We start from the raw sequence: 23,365 nt of genomic DNA, 5'->3' as shown, positions 1-23,365 counted from the left end.
TATTGTACTCAAACAATATACTGTCTATCATATACTTTTATACTCAGTGGCTATGATTGCAACTTATTTGGCATTACTAGCACTGTTATTATTTGCTTAACACCAGAGGCAGTGTCTATGATTTAAGGATTCTCCACATATACACCCATTTTCAAAATGATTCATATCTATTCAATTTTTTGGAATTTTGTCACATAAATACAAACATTAAAATACTTTACTATGATTTATATCATAGATCAGCATGCTGTAGTGTACAATTGTGATATAAAAGGGAAATAAAACATAATATTCAATGTATTTTAGCTGGATTTCTACTGAGAATGACTTAAACACAGGTGGATTTTATTTACTATCAACAGGTGATAGATGCATTTGGTTACATTAGATATTAATCAAACTGCCCATTGCATTCCACATTTCTGAGACATATTTGTTTGAAAAAAAGATTCAAATCTTTTTTTGTTTCACTTCACAGTAATGCATAACTTTGTATTGGTCTACCATAAAAAAAAATCTAATTAAATTAAGCTGCATACATACTTTTTCAACACACTACAAAGGAGAGCAAGTTTACATTTAAAGTGGGTATAGGAAGAGTTGCAAATGCAAAGTTGATAACTTCAATGTCAAAGGGTACAGTACCTAGGGGCTTATTCCAAAAATATCTATGGAGACACAATCTGATTTTAAATCATGTAATCATGATTTTAAATGCCATAAAGACAAAAGGTCAGCTCTCTCAGTCTCCATTATTCCACAATGGCAAGAATGCAAGAGAATGTAATTGGATTTTTAAACTAATCTGGTTGCCACTTGTTTATTTATGTTCATAGCAAGGTTGTTTACATTACTGGTTGGCCAAAAATAAAGCCACCCCACAGATTTAACTAGTAAATGGGTATAAGCCTTCTTTTGGATAACTACTGCATTGTTCACTATTTTTCAGCTGTTATTTAAGGCCTGTCTGATCAACATCGTACTAATGCAAGAGCTGGGTCTGTATTTCCTTTGCAGACTGTCTGGTTGCCACTGCAGCCTCCCTCTCTACACCAATCTAGTTTGCCGTGTTCAAGGACTGGAACTTAATTGAATTTTGGGAATCTCAGTTTTCCTTTTGGCACATGATGAGGTTCGGTTGAAACTTTCAACAATGAGTTAGCTCCTCTAAGTGTCTGAGGCCATGGTTCTTCTTCATTAGCAGTAGTAAAATTGAGTTGGAGATGGATGGATTGTTTGGGATCTCATCTGACATAATGTGGACACTACTCCACACTGTCTAAAAAGGAAAGAGTCAAAAAGCAATGCTCTGAATTTACCTGTTAGACAGCATCCCTATCTTTATCTGTGGTCAGAAGATGTGGATCTTTATAGAAAAACACAAAATCCTGGATGAAAGCAACTGAAATTAGCTTTAAGCATAGATGACAAGGCTCACTGTTAAAGATAAAAAAGCTCTGTCATCTCTGGGGAGCTTTAACTGGAACAGCTGCTCCACTACATCAAAGCACCAGTAGATGTACTTTAGGGATCTGATCAGAACTCCTCCTGAGTCCCATCGTTTGAAGGTTTTCAAAGCACACCCCGCTGGACTAGAAGGAGAACCCAGGACAGATCCAGAACCTGGTAATGCCTTGAGACCACCCAGACAGAGCAAGAGAGCGTTGCTTTGGAGATGAGTGACTGGGTCTCCATACTGGGCTGTATTTCAGTTATTGTTTTAACAGCATGATATTGGTAAATCTGGTAATTGCCATAATTTTAGTAAATAGTACAATCAAGATGGCAGTTACCATATATATTGCTACTGATTCTATCAATCTGTGATGTTTAGCGTTTTGGGCGACGTCAGTTTCAGGTGTGAGCATCTGCTGGTCTGAGACTTCGTCCACCTGGCTAAACATTACAGTCGTATTACAAAAGCAAGTTCAAAACACTAGAGCTTAAGATATTAAGTTTTTTTGCCTAAAACTTAATATCTTATGATTCCTTTCGTGTACACTTGATCATTTATAGAAAAAGATGCAACCAAAGCTAAAACAAATTGTCCAACATCAACATGTGGAAAGCTCAGCAAATTTTGTTTGAATTTACATTAATACAGTGTACGGCTAGTCTATTAATTTCAGATTAACTGATTCATAATTGTATAGTAAAAGATAGCTAATAGAATACTTTTTAAACAATATTTCAACTGGGTGATGCTAAAACTGAACTGAAGGAGTTTTGAGTAAAACATTTTTACAGTTAAAGAAGGATTTATTTTATCTTAAATGTAAAATGTATATATTTTTGGTATGTTCTGACTTAATTCCTTCTTCATGGTTGGTTTCAAAGTTGAAATAATAACATTTGAGAAACAAAAAAACATACTCGTGTTTAGAAACATTTTTATCCTGAAGTATTAAAAGTCTCAAAACTAAACATAAAAATCTCCAAAATCCAAGAAAATTCCATCTATAGTTTAACAGCTATTTTCTAAAAAAAGAAAAAAAAGATTTTAAATGCATATAAATAAGGCAAATGTGATACTTACAGAACATGTCATGAAAATGCACAACAAGCTATTATAAATATCAGTATTGTAAGTAATCCCTGACTTATAAACACATGCAGTTTAGAATAATACGCACTGCCAACACCTTTGTTCTGGATTCTTTGCATAGCAAACATTTCTAACCTCATCAACTTCAATAACCCTTTAGAAGGCACACTTTGTGCTTTTTTTCCAAAAATATGTAAACCAGACAAAAACAATGTAGATGTGGGTGAAACAGTTAAGTCACAGGAAATTCCACCAGGTCTACAAATCAAGTACACAAACAGAAAACAGCAGGAGAGAGAGCAAACTGCAATCTGCAGTCCCACTACACGTGTGAGGTTCCTGACAGAAAATATCAGGAGAACAAAGCAAAGTTACTGTGACTTTCACTGTAACTCTGCATAATTAATTCAGAAAACAACTTCGCACTCAGAGAATGTGAAGCATTACATTGATAAAGCATCAGATCACATCTTACAGCTCCACCTTCGTTTGTTGTAAGATGAAGACATTTGTTATCTGTGAGCAAGCATTTCCGTAATCTGGGTGTGTCTGTCTGTTTCAGAGACATTCTTTTAGACACACAAAAAAAAAGAAACTAAAAAAACTCGCTTTCTCATCAAAACTATAACATTTCAAAACTGTTCCCATATCTGATCTCCAAATTAGCTGTTTAGATCCAAAGTGTTGGATCACTGGCGCAATGCAATAACAGATATGGTTCATTCTGAGTAAAACAGAAAATGAATCCACAACAGAGTAGAGAAAAAGTAAAAAAAGAAGCAGAAAACATTGTGATTAAGAAATGCTTCATAAAAATTTGAGAAAAGAGAGAAATTTGGACAAAGTAAAATTTGAGAAAAAAAAAGAAGAAAAGGTATACAAACACAGGAAAGATAGAAGTCAGAGTTAATATGAGCTTCAGATGTAGGAAAATCTGATATTCATGGGAAAATCTAAATGAAAAGAAAAGAAGAAAGATCTACAAGCATGAGAGAAATCTGCAAACTAACAAACTCATTCTGTGCTAAGAAGCCTTTAGGGAAAAGCTCCCTGGAGGAATATTCAGCACACAGAAACAAAGCCTGAACCAAACAAACAAGGAGAAAGTAAAAACTTGCTACACCAATAAACAGAAACACAAAGTATTTTCCCATAAAGGCAAAAGTACAGAAAGTGCTATACTTCAAGGCACGACAAAAAGAAAAAGATAAAAACAAAAATATCTGACAAGGGCATCCAAGTGTCTCAATATATGGAACGGCTTATAAATAAGCTACTTTAAAAATGACTATAAAAAAATGCAGTTTGTTGCAGTCAACACAAGCCCTTGGAAACTAGCTCACATTTCAAGCAGTCTCAATAAAATATGTAATGTGCGTTATCTTTCCATCTGTACAGATTTTCTGCTTGTAATGATATGCACTCATTAATAAAGCTCAGGCACAGAAATGCTCAAATTTTGTTATTTATTTTTGTAATCTTCTTTTCCCTTTGTTTCTGTCGTTACATGCAAGTTTACTCCTTTTCTCTGATTGAAGTCTCTTTGATGTTGGCTAAAGTTTCTAGAGTCTACAACTGTTGGATACTACGAGGAAAAGTGTCCTGTTAACTGTTGTCTTTCTGTTGTAATACCAGATGTCAAAATGTGCACTGAGCGTTGGGCAGTTGGTTGTATCATACCGAAAACATTTGCTGCTCCGTCTCCCTCTTTCTACCATCTGACTGCCCTCATTTCTCTTTCAAATCTAAATGAGGTTGTCACTGTGTCAAATAGAAGATGATGGAGCTTCAGCTGCTCGGGAACCTCACTGCTTTGCCAGCATTATTACACCTCTCTGCCCCCATCCCAGCTACATACTGCCTCGCTCCTGTTTCAGTTTCACTAAATCAACTTCCTTTCCTTCCTTGGCCTTCCAAGTGCCCTACACAGATGATTTATTGGTTCATCATTCATCTTTATTTGTAGTGTAGCAGATAGACATTCCTGCAGCTGGCAGATCCTGCTGTGTCCGTCTTCCTAATGTGTTTCCCGTTGATGGACTGCACATGTTGAAAGTGTTCCAGTAGCTCTGTCATGTTTCCAATCAATTCCAGGCTCATCTATGCCTGTGCATTCATTACTGCATTACCCATGTGGCCTAATTACTTGGACAGCTTATCTTTGTTAAACATTTGGCCTGTCCTTTTTTTATCACATTTCCACCAAAAAGTCAAGTTAGTATAATTTGCATGGCCAAAAAACCCCATATGAAAATGTATATTAAGTGCATCACTTGCAATATTTAATCTAAATGGAAGATTTTTAAATTAGGAAAGCATACTTCCAATCAGTTTTATGCATATGCCATTGAAAGTACTGAACTGGCATTTCTGGAAGAGTTAGCATTTTAAAACTTTATCCTGCTTCATCATGCCAAACTACATAGTAAACCAGTGGTGCCCAAAGTTGGTTCTCGAGGGCTGGCATCCTGCATGTTTTGGTTCCCTCTCTGGTTTAACGCACTTGGATCCAATGATGACTTATTAGAATGCCTAAGAAGAACATTGACATGCTGGAAAGATTGTTACTACCATCAGGGAGAAAACTAAAACATGCAGGATGCTGGCCCTCGACGACCGACTTTGGTCACCCCTGTACTAAACATACACATTTTGTTTATACCATGCTTCATTTCCTGCACATATTACAAGTGAACAAAAAAAACGTTCGATATTTCAATATTTTGCAATTATTTTTTAACAAACTCAGCTTTGTGACACAATAAAGACTGATTTTAAACTGTTAAAGACTTTTTCAATAATGTTAAAGAATCTGATTTGAATCTGATAGAGAATCTGTTTAAGGAGCTAAAGATTGGGGTGATGGCAAAACAACCTCTCAACGTCAAAAACTTGGACATTTTTTTAGTTTACCCAAATGTAAATTATCAACATGCCAGATTAAAAATTGTTCTCGAGCAGTTGCCCATTGCCACCTTCCTCAATTCAATTTATTTTTTGACAACTTTACAAGACATTGATTTTTTTTCTCCTATTCCACACAGTCACTGTGGGAACATAAACATAGTTTAAGTGTTTAAGCTTTTCATTTATTCATGAAAATGTCCTCAAACTGAAATGAAAATCTTTGCAAATGTTCTCAAATGGAAGTTGTGACTTGCATGAACTTGTTAGACACAAGCCAAAACTTATACTCAATAAATTAGTTTAACATCTAGATACTTTTAGAAGGGGTTGAAGAAAATGGCTAATTTATATTAACTATGTTTAACTTGGCCCTTTGTGTAATCCACATACACACACACAGCTACACGCACACAGAGATACAAATACACTTATGATGTGTGGAACATTTGACATTTTTCTGCAGCCTATCCTTTCTGGGAGCAGTCTAATTACTGGAGGCCTGAACAAATGGTCCTGGAATTAGATCTCAATAAATAGGTCGTGTTAAGCCTCAAAAGTCGTCATGTACCAAGAATGAGTTTATGTGCTCAGTAATTGAAATGTCTTTAACTCAAGCTCCAAACAGATTTACTGTTGGCGCATTATTTTCAATAAGAATAGAAAAAAAATCTAGAACAATTTTACAAGCTTGAATGGTGATCTTTTATAATTTAATCTTGGTCTTATGGATGTTGCTGACAAGTCATTAAAATAATTTATATAAAAATTTAATTACAAATAACTCAGTCACTCAATATGGTAAAACAAATAAAATGTTATTATTTCTATTTTGCCCCTAGAACTTGTTTTTATGTTATTTTTTAAACAAGAAGGCAGCAAATATACTGTGGAATAATAAAGTAAAAATAAATTGTTAAACAAAAATAAAAAATGTAAAATATAACAAACATTTCTAAATTTCTGTTTAGAAATTGTCTCTTCTTTATGATCTCACAGAAGAGACTTTTTTAAAAAAAATAAATGCTGATTTATTAGAAAACTAATCAGGTAATTATTAGACCAGCAGATAGCCAAATTTACCATTAGTTGCAGCCTTACACCTGAAAATTACAGATATATTCTCCATCTGCTATCAGGTGCTTTTGTAGCCCGTCGAGAGCACCTGATACCCATGTGGCCTAAATACCACCATAGCAATGATGATTTATTAACTTCAAACAAACTATTAGAAGCACAATCAATTAAAGACTGCTTCATTACTTTCTAAAATGTAGGCATTGCTGACATACTGAGAATTGATTTATACCAATGCATGAATCACATTGCTGGCAATTTGATTCAAAGGCCTTGGTCAAAGGCTGGGGACCGCGCCCTTTTTCCCTCACCAAGTGAACTTTCCTAAAGTTGGTTGTGTGTATTTTAGTTTTACAGCTTGTAAAAATAAGCAGCTCACAAGCCTCATTCTGTACAGACTTGTCTGCAGAAATGTGAAGAACAAATCTTAAAAAGTTAGCAAATCTATACCTGGGTATAAATACAAATATGCATCCAATTAGGATAATTTTCACCTATATACAGGGATGCATGTTCCTAAAAATATAATGATGAACACATGTATCTATGCAAACTTTGGTAAAATCTTCCAACTATTGAGACAATATTATGATCTTTAGTAGTGCAACAACACTGTGATTTCCAGTTTGAGAGAAACACGCTTTTTTTTAAGGCTCATCTAAATTTTTCTTCTAATAAGTATGTAGACTTTACATACTATAGCTTCAATGATGTAACCACTTCTGAACCTAGGTGAGAAGACTAAAACAACAAAAAACTGATGTATCTCAAACACAAATAGCCTTAAGAGCAATACAAGCAAATATAAAGTCAGCGATTACTCAGCTGGATCACTCAACAATGTGCTTGAACAGTTTGGATTCCTTTTCTTTAAAGACCTCAACACATTTTTATGTATTTATCACAAGTCCTCACATGCCTCCTGTTAAAGAAGGGAAAGATAAAGTTCAGCAACCCAAGGCCCCTAAGAAAACACATGCTGCCATGGCAACAAATCTAAAAGGCTGTGTTTATCTACATGTCTATTAAAAATGATCAGGGTGTGTGCCATGACAGGTGTGTGTTGAAGCTCGCTGCAGCAATCAGGAGCATATGATACCAGTGTAAAACTCCTTACAGAAAGTGGGAAACCTGTTGTTGCAGAGCTGATTTGTGATTCCACTTTTACTCAAACCTGAAGTCTGAGAATGAGATTTTTTTTAACACCGATCTATGACCACACAGAGACTTTACCAATCTGTGAAGTCTCTGTGTGGTCATAGACATATATGCAGCAAATAAAAAAATAATAATAATAATAAAAAAAAAAATAATAATAATAATAATAATAATAATAATAATAATAATAATAATAATAATAATAATAATAATAATAATAATAATAAAACAACCAGAAACCTTGTTTCTTTTTTGTTTTTTAAACTGAAGATATAAGCATGGAGGGGATGAAAATGTTATAGGCATGCATGCATTTCTGAAAAATGTATGGCTATGAATGCAAAAAAAGGACAGTAAAGCATGTCAAACTCCTTTTCTGACTACTACAGGCAGATAAAAAGAGGAGATATAGGTCTATCTTCTAAACTGCTGATGGCTAAAAGATCCAGTATTATTATAACAATCATACACATTTTATCACTTTTACTAACACCTTCTAAACTTTATGTGAACACCATTCATGAGGCAACAAATGTTCCACCGCCAAAGCCAGAAAATCACTGAAGTGATGCCAAAAGTTACCTCAAAACATCTTCCAGAATTTGCAAAACAGCACTGTGTCATCAACTGTTTATGATGATGGGATCTGTTATTGCCCATTACCCTTGTGGACTTCATCCTGTAAAACCTCATATAACAAAAGTATATATATATATATATATATATATATATTAAAAAAAAACTGAAGACCTGCTGCCTATCAGATAAAATCGCTTCCTCCAGTAGCTGAATCTACTTTATGATTAATACACCAGAGACCTTGTGAAACAGAAACAACCTACATGTTTATTACATATAACACAAAGAAAATCTTCAGGTTTTTTTTTGTTTGTTTTTCTCTTATATTCCTTATTCTAGAAGGGTGATGTGGATTAGGTGAATTAATTTATGTATGAGTCATTGCGACAACAGAAAACAGATTCTTGAGTTTGGATTTTGCAGTGAGTAATTTCACAATATGCATTAAAGTTCAACCAGAAGAAGATACCAGACAGATCAGCAGTCAGGTGTATGCTCTGGCCTGAAGTGAAATGCAAGCAAAGCCAGATTAGATGAGTTATAGTGCTCTAATGTAAGCTTGCACTCGACATCAATCACAAGATGAAGGACAGAAGGCAAGAGATTTGGACACAAATCGTTTGAGAAGAAAAAAAATATATATCCAAGGTCTTAGAATCTAAAAAAAGAGCTGCTAAATAAACCATAAATAGCCAACATTAAAGTTCAGTCTGGTGATGAACAAAGATGATCATGTCAAATAACTGACCAGAATTTAAAATGGGATTGTCTGACATAATATTGTCAAAATTTAAACCAACATATTGTGTTTAAATAGCATGTGTGATTTAAACATATGTGTTGGGACCCATTATAGGTCCTGACACAGCAAGTGTCAAGATCTACACTTGGTGTGTCAAGACCTACACTGACCAAGTGTAGAAACAAACAGAAATGTTTGTTTCTGATCACCAGAAACAAAAATGTAAATATTTGTTCATCAGCACACTGATTTGTTCCATACATCTAATAAACAATTGAATGTGTTTGACGTCACCTGATGACACTGAACCTTTGAGAACCTCACGTGATTTTTGTCAACGCCAACGGAAAGTCACCTATTGACACAATGAAGTCTCTGTATTGCCAATTACCACAGGTAATATGAGGGTCAGAAGATTAACCAACTGACTAATTAGCCAACCTGACTAAAAATACAAATGTAGGTATTAAAAGCTTAACATATAAAAACAGCAGAAAACTGGAATTTATGCATTTACTGCTTTTAGGAATGTTTCCATCCTGAGGCTTTCCCTAAAGCCAGCATACGGTAACAGAGTGTGTAATCTGATTTAATACCTACAAGAGATCAATAAACAAGCATTGTTCATAATAAAACTCTATAGGGGGTTTGGCAACACTTTAACAAAATCCTTCAGAGGGAAGACTGGAAGACAAGAAGAAAAGCACCTTACCTAAGCAATTATGGAGCTAATTTTCCCCCAAAAGTCATGACATCTGGGGTGATGAAAACTTTAATGTCCTACAGCTCGTGTATGTTGTGTTTCACTCTATTTTACAGTCCCTGTTTGAATATTGTTTGAAGTCTGATGAAAGCTGAACAAAGTTTTGTTTTTTACACTTTTAATGATGATGACTGAGACTTTGATTTTGCATAAAAAGTTTTGTCACTAACATTCCTATTCAGAATGATTAGAGTGATATTTTATAACTCTGATCCGCAAATAATAAAATATTTTATTACTCTACCGTAGGCTCCAGCATAGCTGCTGTGCAGTTAATTACAACTACCATCTGCCACCTCCAGCGATTCCAGCCTAAATTGTGATTCTCAGATAAACAGTAGCCGTAAAGCACTGAAGTATCGCAAGCTATATGTGTCGTATGAGCATCTAGGTGACCTGCAGACATGAGCATAAAGAAAATCTGTCACTAGGAGACAAACAGGCAGCCAAAGCTTCAGAATGACAGTCTCTCAAGCAGGCAGCCATTAAAGGTCTCATCAGTAGCAAGGCAGCAGACCAAGAACAGGCCTGCACAGCTAAAGCTGTGGTATTCAGCAAGTGTGGGCAAGGGGCAGATTGTCAGCTTTTGGCTTAGAAATTCTGAAAGAAAAAAAGGTGATGTTTTAAGAACAAAGGAGAGAAAGCAGCTGAAGAAAACTACAAAATTATGCTAAAAATTAAGGCAAAACTGGAGAAAGAAAAGAGTAGATGATGAAAAAAACTAAGAAATTAAAATGTATTCCAGTAGAAAGTGGGAATTTACATTACCGTATATTTTAAAAGAAACTTATTCAACACCTGAAAATTTGATCTGTTATTTTATTTTGCTTTACTTTAAGGTGTTGATGAAATATTAAAGTGATTATTAGATGTAAATTGGTTGAAATTTCACAGCTTTCAATTTGCTTAAAGTTCTCAAAATCACTAAAATAAGATTTAAGCCATTCAGACATCCTTTAAATTTGTGCATCATTAAAATTTTAGTAACAAACATGGCAGATAAAAGGATAGTGGCTGAGACAGTGAGCACAACCAGTGACAGACAATGAAGAAAATGTGATGGAAAGAATAAGAAATGAGCTTATAAAATTAATTCCTAGAGGGAATAATGGCGATATCCTGCTTTCATGGAGAGCTCAGGATGGGAAATGCAGAAGCTGCACGTGGGCAGCAGTCATGAAAAACAAAGCTTTCTATCAATGGTTGGCTCCTTAGTTTCCCATCTGTCCCCTTTAGCCTGAAGCCAGTTAGATCAAACTGAGTCAATATGACTCACACACACACAAGTGTGCACATTAAACCTGGACACATATGCATGTGGTTGCTTCAACGAAATGAATACATGTTCAGAGATTACAAATGGCTATTCAGGAGCAAATTGTTAAGAGGATGAATCACAGAAAGCAGTACAAGGCAAGACAAAATGCACTCAGACAAGACTAATCCATATTTGTACTTTGAACTGGTGGCTGACTCGTAATTTTTTGGCATTGCTGTACTTGGTGAATTAGGATTTCTTTTTTTCAGTTTAGTTTTCATTTGTTCAGGTCTACTTTCATATTATACTTCACCAAATCTGTTCCAAGAATGAAAAGTTCTTCAGCTATAAGCGAAGGGATAGTTAGGAAGATGTGTTCTGTTAAAAAGTTAGCAGAAGTTAATATTTTACCTACAGGTTACAACCATGTTAGAGTCTCATGTTTAATGTAAAAATATTAAAATGTAATAAGCTAAATTAATTTTTTCACTGCATCACTTCTCTGTTAGGGAGTTTCTCTGACTAAGAATGCTTTAGGTGTTTTGTTTCCAGTGAGTGTTTTGCACAAGAAACTCATTGGTGATGCATTACCTGCTACCTCCCCTTATCAAGATAAGGAGAGGTAGCTACCATGAGGTTTCTATGGTAATAACCTACCAATGCAAACACAATCACAGTTTAAAGTGTCATAAAGTCACATTTTTATTAACAGGTTTCCAGTTTGCCAAACTCTGTAAACTCACTTTAATTAATGACAAGCGTCTCACTGTTCCTACTTAGTCTGAAAATAATACATACAAGACTAAGACTTTCTAGCCTCCATGTCTAGTCAGAGTTTTGCATAAATAATGACGTTCAAAGTTAGACTTGCTTAAGCAACAACAATTTCACAAAGGATTGACTTTTAAAAAGCTTAAGTGATTGAAAAACTGACAACCAGACTATCAAGTTACAAGTGAAGTGATAAGACTATTAATCTCATTCCAGTTATAAATTAACATTTGATAACTATGAAGAAAAACTCAAACTAAACAGTTCAACCACACAATTAAAGCTGAACAAAACTGTAATTAGGTTCTGATAGTAATTGAAACAAACAAAATTCTTAGTAAGAAAAAAAAAAAAAAAAACTTACTTTTTTGGCACAAGACTGAGAATCCCCAAGCAAATTTAACACTAACGCACAGTTATAGAAACATGTACTACAGGCTAAAATAGCTTTCTATCACAAACAAAACAGCATTTTAACATATTGTATAACTCTAAATTCTGCCTACCCTAATCCCTAATCCTAACCTTACATATGCTTTTTTGGGTAAAAATAGACCTTGTTGCATTTCATCTGCACCACAGGGAACCCTCAGAGTCTTACTGCAAATCCTAAATAGGTTTAAATAAGCTGTGGAAAATATTACAGGCCAGATACATTTGCATATATGACTCCAGATTATACTTGCAAACATGATCACAGCAGGCACCATTGGTGCAATAAATGCCCCCAAAACATGAATACAGTTAAATTCTAAATACATTTTTCATAATTCTTATTTATTCATCAAATATATATGTAGCCCTAAATTACACGGCTTACACTGGAGACATGTGTAAAGCCATGCATTCAGAATCAACTGAAAGCTATTTTATTATTATATTAAAAGAACATTTCCTTTAAAAAAATCATCTCAGATTTTAATGAGAATAGCAGTAGTTCTTTTACAGACAAAGAAAATCCAGATCAAAGCAGACGTAACTGCAGCACTAAAGCAAAACATCTAAATGTCATTCCTCTCCTCCTTCTCATTTCCCTGACTGTTTTGGGCTTTTTGTCACACTGGCCATGAAGACTCCCATCACCTGAGCTGAGGCAGAGGTCACCCAGCACAAAACACAGTGACATCTTTGGCCACAACGCTTCAATTATGCACCTCATAGTGAGAGTTCACACCTTTATTTCCCACTTCAAAAAGAGCTTCTGCTCTGGACTCAGAGAAGAACACTCACATAGACTCTTACACCCTGTACGCTGTAAAGGGAGTAGAGCCAAAAGGAAAGGAGAAAGCAGATAAATGCACCCGCGGTTTCAGATAGACTTAAAACAAAATCATTTTTGCTCATTTGGGAACACGCAGTGAGTCATAAAAATATTCACAACACTTTACTTTTTCCATATTTTCTTAAGTTACAGCCTTATTCCAAAGTATTGAATTAATATCTTCCCTCTGAAATACCCAATTATGACAATACGGGAAAAAAAGAAGTTTTTTTGCAAATTTATTAATAATAGAAAATCAACATTCAACCAACCAACCATGTAGCTGCCAAACCCACAAACAGGCAGAAGCAAACAAAAACTTAAACCGTGAGTCAAATGGTAAATGGAATGAACTTATATAGCGGTTTCCAGTCATTTTGACCACTCAAAGCGCTTTACACTAGAATTACAATCACCCATTCGCACTCACAAACACATTTATATACTGAGACACAGATCGGTAGGCAATTTGGGGTTAAGTGCCTTGCCCAGAGGCACATCAACAAGTGGCAGGAGGAAGCTGGAATCAAACCTACAACCTTTGGTAGAGTAGACGACTACTCTACCAAAGAGCTACAGTCGCCCTCAACAACTATTATTTGAGCCTGAAGTGAATGTAAGCCTTTCAATAGACAAATTGTGGCTAATTATGCCCCATCTGTGGTAATTATTTCATTTTGCTTTCATAGAAAGATGTTTTCCAACATACAGGATGCTGGAGGACATACTTACTATTACTCCTTTATCTTTATAAGGTGATCCAGCATTTCTGTGTTTGCGCCTCCATTTTGCTAGAGGCACAATTGACCGAGCTCTTACTGCTAATAACTGTTTAACTTTATCTCTCATCTGCATATAAAACATCTGGAGCATGCAAACATTAGACTTCAAACAAAGCAATAAAGCACATTGAGCTTAAATTCTCATCTCTAATCCTCCTTACATTTTATATTTGGGTAAAGTGGCTTTGTTGGAAAAACAACTGGTCTAGTATGCTTCAAAAGTGACAGGGAAGAAAGAAACGGAAAAAGAACTGCCACAGATTTGTAATTTTGCAGAACCCAAGCAGTCGTAATGAGACAGAAAAAGAACATTTATGGTAAGTCCAAACTGTAATTATGTGAGCCTTTTGGAACAGGCTCCACTGGACTCGCTGCACTTCTGTTCTCTCCATTTTCTGTTTGCCATCATGCTGCTTTGGCGTGGCGTCACAAGAACAAACCCAGTTACCATCCTAAACATAGGATAGATGTTTAAAAACCATCTATCCTATTAGCCGGGTTTGGCACCTGTTTCAGGGGTGGGCAACTCCAGGCCTCAAGAGCCGGTCTCCTGCAACTTTTAGATGTATCTCTACTTCAACACACCTGAGTCAAATAATGAGGTCATTAGAAGGACTCTGGAGAACTTGACTGCACTTAGGAGGTGATTCAGCTGTTGGACCAGGGAGACATCTAAGAGTTGCAGGACACCAGACCTCAAAGACCAGGACCCCTGTGTTATGTTATATTTGCATATTAAAATGTTAAACATTAATGAAACAATGAACAGAACCAACTGTCTTCTGTTATTTTTTGTCGCTTCAAAGAGTCCTGAGTGAAGTATTAGTGTTCTTGCACTTTATTCAACATGTAATGTACAGAAGAACAAAGGATGATCAATAGAAACCACAAAACAAAACTTCACCAGGTTGACTTGTCTTTACCCCCAAAAATAAAATACACAGAATAATGGGTTTTTTTACCCAATAAGGATAAAAATATACAAAGCAATGACAATCTACTTTAACAATAGAAACTAAAACTTGCACAGCTTTCAGTACTTTGGCAATTGTTTGAATTTGGAGAATCCATCAGAATATAAATACACGTTTATATTATTTGGTTGTCCAGTGGACACCTCAAAAAAAAAAAAAAAATTAGAAGGACTTGACTAATTTTATCACAAGTCATATCTCGTTCAACTCAAACACTGGTTCGTTCACATTCCATGTCACTAAATGCATATTTGTCTAAAACCTCAGACAGGATTAAATAACTCTGCACATCAGAGTCAACTATAGTGTGTAATTTAAAGCAAGAGCAGAGCAAAGTTCTGATGGGCTTGTTAAGTTTCCACCATCTGGCTAAGAAAAGCATTTCTTTCATTCTGAAGTATAGCTTTACCAAGAAGGAATCCAAATTGCGGCAACATGAAAGCAGCTAAATGTTGACACTGATAAGGATGCAACAGTAACCAGATTTATATGTAGACAAACAAACTGGAATAATCTCATCCTGACGCTTTTTGAAGCAGAAGCTATAATTTAGGTTTGAAACTGTGGTCAAACGTTTGCCAAAAGTTTCAATCTGCACATCCAACAACACCACTCCTCCGTTACAAAACACACACAAAACACACACAATGCTTTTCCAAATGCTGCAAAGGAACACCTGTTTTAGCTCAACCATACAATGTGAAGCAACTATTCCACTGGATAGTTTTGTACACAACATTTTTATTGAATATGAGTGAAAATATAATTATGTACAAAGTTATAAACATAAATTAGATTTACACAAATAAAAAGAAAAATCATCCCAATGATAAGCAACTAACAAACAGAGAGACAAAAAAAATTATCACCTATATCTAATCAAATCAAGAGACAAAACTTCTGCAACTGCATTGTAATAGTAGGTAATATCTATTTGGAAGACTGTCTCAAATATAAATATGAATACAACAATGTTTACAGTAATTGCTTTAGCTGGCACATTCTTTTTAGCTGATAAGGCTATGTAAAAATCCTTTACAAAATAGTTTATTGCATTAACATAATGTCACACAATTATTTTTTAGAATAATTTAACCTTCAATGTGAGTACATTAATTTAGTTGGTTCAAAGTAAAACAGGCAGTGAGCTAAAGACTCAAGTATTGACTTAATAAACCACAAAAAAGGTTCAAATCAGTTACGTTTATAAGATTCTTTTCTAGATGGGTTTGAGAGCCTTTAAAATATATTATATATATATGAAGTCAGATTTGTTTCTATTTAAATAATGCTACTGCAATAAGTAACAAAAGTATTTTAAAGTATTTCTACACACCTTTACTGGGGGTACAGATAAATGTTGAGACCAAAAAATGAAATAATTTTGAAAAACTTCAGTAAATAGTTCAAGACACTTCTACTGCAGTTAGAAAACAAACATGTCTTACCTCATTTTCCTGTTTTCTTGTTACTGCTCCCTGTGGTGCCTGGCTGTTCGCCTTTGCAGGCACTTCTCACAATCTCTCTCAAAACCATAAATGGCTTGTTTATTCTCTACACTTAATTTGGTTTCTAATAGCTTCCCTTTTTTGCGTCATTTCATTGGGTTCAATTTTTCCTGGACAGAGATGAATTGACTGTGCATAAGCAGAAACATTGAATTTCACACACTGTTTGTGTTTAAATGTGGGAGAATGGTAATGAAAACTCATTATTAATTGACGACCAAACGTCTAATATCAGGAAGTCTTTGTTTTTACTTCCCTGTTTTTATTGAATCTACTCTGTCTTCTGGCAAAGTTTCATCTTCAGAAAATTTATACGAATCTTTTCTCAGAGGTTATTTCTAAAAGAGGGACACTTCAGGAAATCCCAAAAAAATTATCTTTGCTGTACTTCTGGTAACAGAACACATTTTAAGTTTCACACATGTAGACTGTATTTCAAGGGAATAAAACTTCCACTTTTCTCATTTTAAATCAGAGTTCAAAATTCCAGACAATTGAAAACTTAAAGCAGATGGAAGCGACAATCCTCTTCCATCTCAGACTGTCACTTCACTCAGTCTGACTTCCGGTCCCCGCTGAGCATCTTACCTTCCGAGATCTCGTTGTTTTCTCGTGTGACATCACTCTTTTTAGTCCCCTGGGTTTGAGCTGTTTCAGAGACTGACTGCTGAGCTGGAAGGAAGAATGAACAATGAAAAAGAAATTGAATCTATGTTAACGAACAGAAACAAGATCAAATAAAATAGGGGACAAGATGAAAAGGTGATGTTCTGTCCTTGGCTAGACTAAATTAATTAAACTAAAGTATTATTTTAAAACAAAAAAAATTCAATATGTTTTTTTTTTTTTTTTATTAGCACAACACATGAAAATGTAACATATTTGAAATCGTCTAATAGATATGGCACTCATTATAAAAGAGGATAAAACTGGAAGACGATGCAATCTAATCTATTTAAGAACCCTCAATACTTTGCAGGTAAATTAATTCAGGGCATGCCTCCACTACTTTACACATTCAAAGATGGACAATATTTTTCTTTGCAAAATAATTCAGCATGACACTATCACTACCATGTTTAACCATGTGAATGGTCTGTTATGTTAAATACTTTAAACACATTTACTACTTTAACCATGAGATCGGTTTGTTGAGTTTCTCAGCTAGCTGTTCATGTTTGTTTTGAAACAAACCTCTGAGGGAGCTGAATAGCTGAGATTAAATTGCACAAAAGAGCACCTTTTTTTACATACATGTCTTCTGATTGCATTGGATACACTGTAGCAATAAGAGTCAGGAGAGCTGAATACAAATGTATGATACACTTTTCAGATTTTTATGTCTACAAATAATTTATTAATTTACTTATACTTTCCAATTGTGTGTCACTTTGTATTGGTTTAGGACACAGAATCCAAATTCATGACTTTTTACACAAATAAGTATGTGAGGTCAAAAATGTGATGCTCTTTCTGATCTCCCTATGAGCATAAAGATTATTTTCAGTGCAAAATTAAAGCTTTTTGAACACATCCCTTTACACCTGTGCATTTATGCATGCAACAGACATGTTATAAGCTCAATATGTCCTGATTTGTGTTTTATAGAACAGCAAGTAAATACTAGGAAGTCTGTGAATGTCAGTGTCTGAAACAAAGGAAACACTTGGCCTATTTCTGTGTATTTCCCCAAACCAGCATGCCACAGTAAACTCAGGCATGCTGTTGTTATGCTTATACAACCATAAACTGGCAAAAATAGAAAACAAATATTCCTGAAGGAGTTTACTTCACTTTGTCCCAAAAATAAATCATAAAAAAATTGCCAAATCAATACATTTGCCAAAATTGTAGCTCTGTAAAATACTTTAAATAACTAATTTACATTGGAATTTGAATATTAAAGAAGAAATCCCTTTTAGCACCATCAGATAACATAGAATCACTCCAATGAACATTTATAGAACCTGCACAAGTCTAATTATGTACATGTGTTTACAGGTAGATAAGTGATGCTAAATGACCTAAATGATGAGCTGTATCTAACTGATTGGCAGAAAATATGGTTGTTACAAAACAGCTCACAGATGGAACAGAGAAAAGGATTTCAATCTTCCTTCAAGCAAGTAAATCAATGCAGAAGGTGGGAAAAGATGCTAGTGGCTCCTAGTCAAATGTCCAAACAAAATGTGAAGTTTGTAAAAGGAAAACAAGCAGATGGACCATGAAAGGTGTCAAAGTTCCTTAAAAGATAGAAAAGTGAGAGCAATCAACCTCTAAAATAAATTAAAAAAACATGCAGAAATAAAAGAAAAATAGGCTAAAAATGGAACAGAGGCTTTAGAGCCGAGAGGAAAATGAGATTAATAAACAAGAACAAAACGAAATTCATAGCTAATGCCAAAAAAATTAAAACAATGATGCTAAGAAAAACATTATAAGATCAAATAAGATGTCAAGTATTAAGCTAAAGAGATGGCACAAAATAAAGTTTCACCCTTCAAAGCTGATCTGTCAACTCATAGCAGTCAGACAAAATAGAGATGCAACCAATAATATTTTGCTTTAATACAACTATCCACTCAAACTAAAGCAAAATTATATTAATGAAAACAATGTTAATATATTATTGATGTGTTATTTATTTCATTTATTTGTTTCTTCCACTTTGAAAAAAACAAACAGCTATATTCATATAATTGCATATCTCTTTCATTTTATTTCTTACTATTCACTTTAAATCTATTTATTATAGATGCCTCATTTTAACAGGGTTTTTGCCACATTGAACTTGGTAACATTGAACTAGGCAGATACAGAAGTCTCCTGAGTTACTGTATCTCCTTTCTGGCTGAGGAACCCTTGCGATGTAGATCAAGGGTCAAGTTGGAGGTCTGGGTTTTCCTCCTGAAGCAGTTCTCACTGCGATCCAACCTCAGAAAATTAGGAGTGAGGGACAGACAATCAGACAGTGTGTGCCTCAAATTGTCCAACGAAATACCATCCATACATAAAAGGGTAATTTGCTCTCAAGAGGAACAGTACCACATAAGTGAAACTCTGACAGAGTACTTGACATTCTTTTAAACACTAGGGAGAGAAACTGAACTGTGGGGACTTCTGATGCAGCTTAAAGTGGGGAAACAAAGGCTGTTTAACATCCACCTGAGAGGAGCAAAAATACAAAGAAGTGAGCAAAGAAAAAATTGTGCTATATTTTCGATGACAAGCCCCTACTGTGTGCTCCTGTCTCAGTTCCTACAGTTTCAAACTATTAGGCTCACAGCTTCTACAGCCATACCTTAATCAGACAGCAGGTACTCTGCTAATCACATCTGATGGAGGGCTCCTGCTGCTAAGCTAACTCACAGCAAGTGCAGTTGGTTGTTTTATGTCGCATTTTAACTTGGTCAATTTTCCTCAAAATGTATATTTGCATAAACTTAAAACGGGTCATGACAGCTTTTATCGGGTGAGTTTTCAATAGAGGCCACATCATTTTAAGTATTATTTATTATTAAGTATTATTTACCTTTTTGATTATGTTCACTCATTTGGCAAATGTGACACAAATTAGATTATTTTTTTTGCCCATATGAAACCCATATCAACTTTTCCAAAGCAGTACAAAAGGCCATATTCCAATTTTTTCACCTTCCAAAAATGTCCAAATTGTGCCACTTCTATATGTAGCACCAAGTCAGATACATATCTGATTGTTTTGAAACCATCTGCAGTCTGAACGTCTTGTATTTTATCCAACATTTCTGTCACTGATGTGACATCATAACTTGAAGAAGCCAGCTGCTGTAAAACCAGACATAAACAATGACTAAAACTAGAACAATGAAATTATGAAAAATCTGTAAGTTCTACTACCGGTGTTTCCTTTTTAGTATCTTCCCTCAGGTCATAATTTTGTGATGATCCTGTCAGCTCTGAATAGCTTTAAAATTTATCCAATAATGGTGGCATCCATTATTACAGTCGTAATACAGTGGTGTACTGCGGTGCAACATTAACATTCTTCTTCTGCGCATGTGAGTCGTTTTGAGGTTGAAGGTTAAATTGTTCACACAGGACTCCGATTGTGGTTGCATTTAATAAGTAATATGAATGAAGAAAAGCAGCCAAAATAATCTGAATTGATCATCTAGACTTGCTTTGTGAACACAGCCTTAGAAGTATCTCAGTTCGTTTAAGATTCCTACCTTCATGTTTTCCTTGAAGTGGTTTGCTCTCCTTCCCGCCGCTCACAGCACTGATCTTAAAGTTGTAATCTTTTGAGGGGTCATAATCTTTAATGACCAGCTTTGTTTCCTGCTTTGCTAGTTCAAGCACCTTCTGTTGTCCACCTGTGTCAAGGAAAGAAATGCACAATTAGAAGAAAAATATTTTCAAAGACCACTACCAAAAGCCAGATTAATATAAGGTTTCTTTAATGTATAAAAGTATTTATACACCTTACGTGTTGATATTGCAACACATATCTCAGAAAGCTTTCTTGGGATTCCAACAATTAGTAGTCCATGAAAGGAACACAGAAAGTTAAAGACATTTAGGTACAATAAGCCCAGGCAGAGGTTAGTACTTATTCTCCACTATGTTTGTCTACATAGTGGAGAATAAGTAGTAAGTTATATTTCTTTAGAACTCCTCCTCTCTTCCTTCTTTGTGAAACTACACATTAATTTCATAGACTGAAAATAGATCAACGATATTCATCAAGACCTCTTAACATCCTTAACTGTTCAGGCTGCACTCACAATCAAGATTTGTCTCATCTGAAAATGTGACATCCTGCATTGCAAACCTGTTAATAGCAGTTGAAATGAAAGGATGAAAGATTTCCAAATAATACACTTACATGCAAATTAAGGTGGTAACACTGAATGTTAATTTAAATATTTTCTTCTAAGAGAAATTTCTCCATGTCCGGTACTTTGGTAAACAAAACTTTCATTTTAACTACTTAAGTTTATAATTACATCATTCATTGCTCTTGCACAACTGAAAAAAATAACAGGATCAAATGAACAACACGGGGGCTGCACAGTGGCGCAGTTGGTAGAGCTGTTGCCTTGCAGCAAGAAGGTTCTGGGTGCGATTCCCAGCCCGGGGTCTTTCTGCATGGAGTTTGCATGTTCTCCCTGTGCATGCGTGGATTCTCTCCGGGTTCTCCGGTTTCCTCCCACAGTCCAAAAACATGACTGTCAGGTTAATTGGGCTCTCTAAATTCTATTCTATTAAATGCTATTAAGATCTGAGTTTCAGAATAACTTTCTGTGTGCTGTTGCTGTCAATGTGACTGCATCTTTACACAGTTCACACAACCTCAGTAATCTCCATGTAATTATATAGATATTAAATCAGAACCGACATGCTCAACACCTGCTTTTCTAAAATAAAGACCAAAAGAAACAAAAAAAATCTTCTTATCTAATAAACTAAATGTGGCAGCAAACACATTACACCCATCTAGACAGCATACAGTATCATATATGTATGCTTGCATTACATTTTTTGTAATGTAAATAAAAATATAGCATATTGTTTTTATCTCTAAAAAAGATTAAATTAGTAAGTAGGAAAAAGATGGATTAGAATCAGATCAGTTGTAACTTCTAGGTTTATGTACATAAACAAGGAATTTGAGATTGGTTTTATGCCCTCACAGTGAACAAACATTAAACAAACTTTAGAGGAGATTAAAAAAAACTTAAGAACACTGTGTGCATTTATTTATATGTACATTCAATATTCTAGGTGAAAATATGCTTGTCTTTTTTAACAGCAGCTGATTACTCTGACTGTAAAGTGCTCATTATGATCATCACAAAAACCCTTGGGGGGGGGGGGGGGGAATACAACTGTGGCAGCTAGTTTTTATAAATACTTGTACTTTTACTTGAAAGTAAAAGTTAGACAGTTTATGTTCAGGATGTGTGGGGTCAGCAGGAATATTAGCTGCACTTCTTTGTCCCTAGACCTGTACAAGCAATAGATGGAGCCAAACCAATGAATGAGAAAATCTGAGTTTTCAAATGTGTGAATTTAACTTTGAACTTGTCCAAGTAAAGGGTTGACTTGCATAACATTACAAACACCCCCCTAATCAGCACTCTGTCTGCAGTCTTTGTTTGTCTACATACTCAGAGTGGCAAGATTAAAGCCGAAGAAACTACAGTGTATGTTTTAAACAAATTATGTAATCCTGTCATGTTACTCTGAGGCAGGAATTTCCTTGTACCCTAACACTAATCTGTTACATAAATGGTTATATTCATTTACCAATTACTTTTGATAAATGCACTTGGTTCATTAGATCTTATGGCCAGTTAGGTCTGTTTGATTAAAAGATGCTACTCTAGATTGGGGATGTTTCTCAAGTAACCATGATGCACAATCTACAAACTCTCTTCATACTCTTTTACATTCCTAAATAATTTGAAACAATCACCAAGTAAAGAAAAAAATATGTCTCTCCAGTTAGTTTATTTAAGAGAGGTCTAATATTTGACATTTTGAAGGCTTGTGGAATCATAAAACTAAGAAGTGCAATGTTTGGTTTCATTAACACCTAAGGGAATGACAGCTTACACTGGCAGCAAACAGTACAACAGATAGCAATATGAACAAAGAGAGAACTGCATAAACCAATACCCAATACACAAAGTAAGCAATAAGAACTGCAAATAAAGATCAAGTAAAAGAAATGTGTATTATACATCTAAACCTGCAAAATTGCTTTTGCTTATATAGAAGTTGCAAGTCAGCAAACTGACACTAGTAAATGCTCCTTCTTCCTGACTTAAAGAGATGATATCTAAAATATATTAACTGAAAAGTTCAGGAGGAACAAAGTTGATTAGTTAAGTTTGTGAAGAAGGAAAAGTGCCTATTGTTCCTCAGCTTTCCATGTGATTAAATTCACTTTGTCATTTAGCCTGCTGCTTAATTCGGTTGCCACACGACCAAATGTTCCAGGTGGGATCAATAGATCTTCTCGAACTGACGGCCATCAAAACCAATTTCTCCATAAA

General features: G+C 34.9%; 1 protein-coding gene across 4 annotated transcripts in view; it reads right to left on the bottom strand.

Annotated features, from left to right (window-relative positions):
* Positions 1-23,365, bottom strand: part of LOC122844137 (collagen alpha-1(XIV) chain-like) — a 135,963-nt gene that overhangs the window by 96,681 nt on the left and 15,917 nt on the right. For 3 of the 4 annotated variants that reach the window (XM_044139334.1, XM_044139332.1, XM_044139333.1), the window contains exons 4-5: positions 20,534-20,677; positions 16,911-16,994 (exon numbers count right to left, since the gene is read on the bottom strand). The exons of the other annotated variant lie outside the window; for it this stretch is intronic. In XM_044139334.1, coding sequence (XP_043995269.1) covers positions 16,911-16,994; positions 20,534-20,677 — 228 coding nt within the window. The remainder of the gene's footprint in view (positions 1-16,910; positions 16,995-20,533; positions 20,678-23,365) is intronic. 4 annotated transcript variants of the gene reach the window in all.

The sequence above is a fragment of the Gambusia affinis genome, linkage group LG14 (assembly GCF_019740435.1).
Source record: "Gambusia affinis linkage group LG14, SWU_Gaff_1.0, whole genome shotgun sequence".
NCBI lineage: Eukaryota > Metazoa > Chordata > Actinopteri > Cyprinodontiformes > Poeciliidae > Gambusia > Gambusia affinis.
The sequence above is the reverse complement of the archived record's forward strand: the minus strand, read 5'-3'. Positions and strand labels throughout refer to the sequence as shown.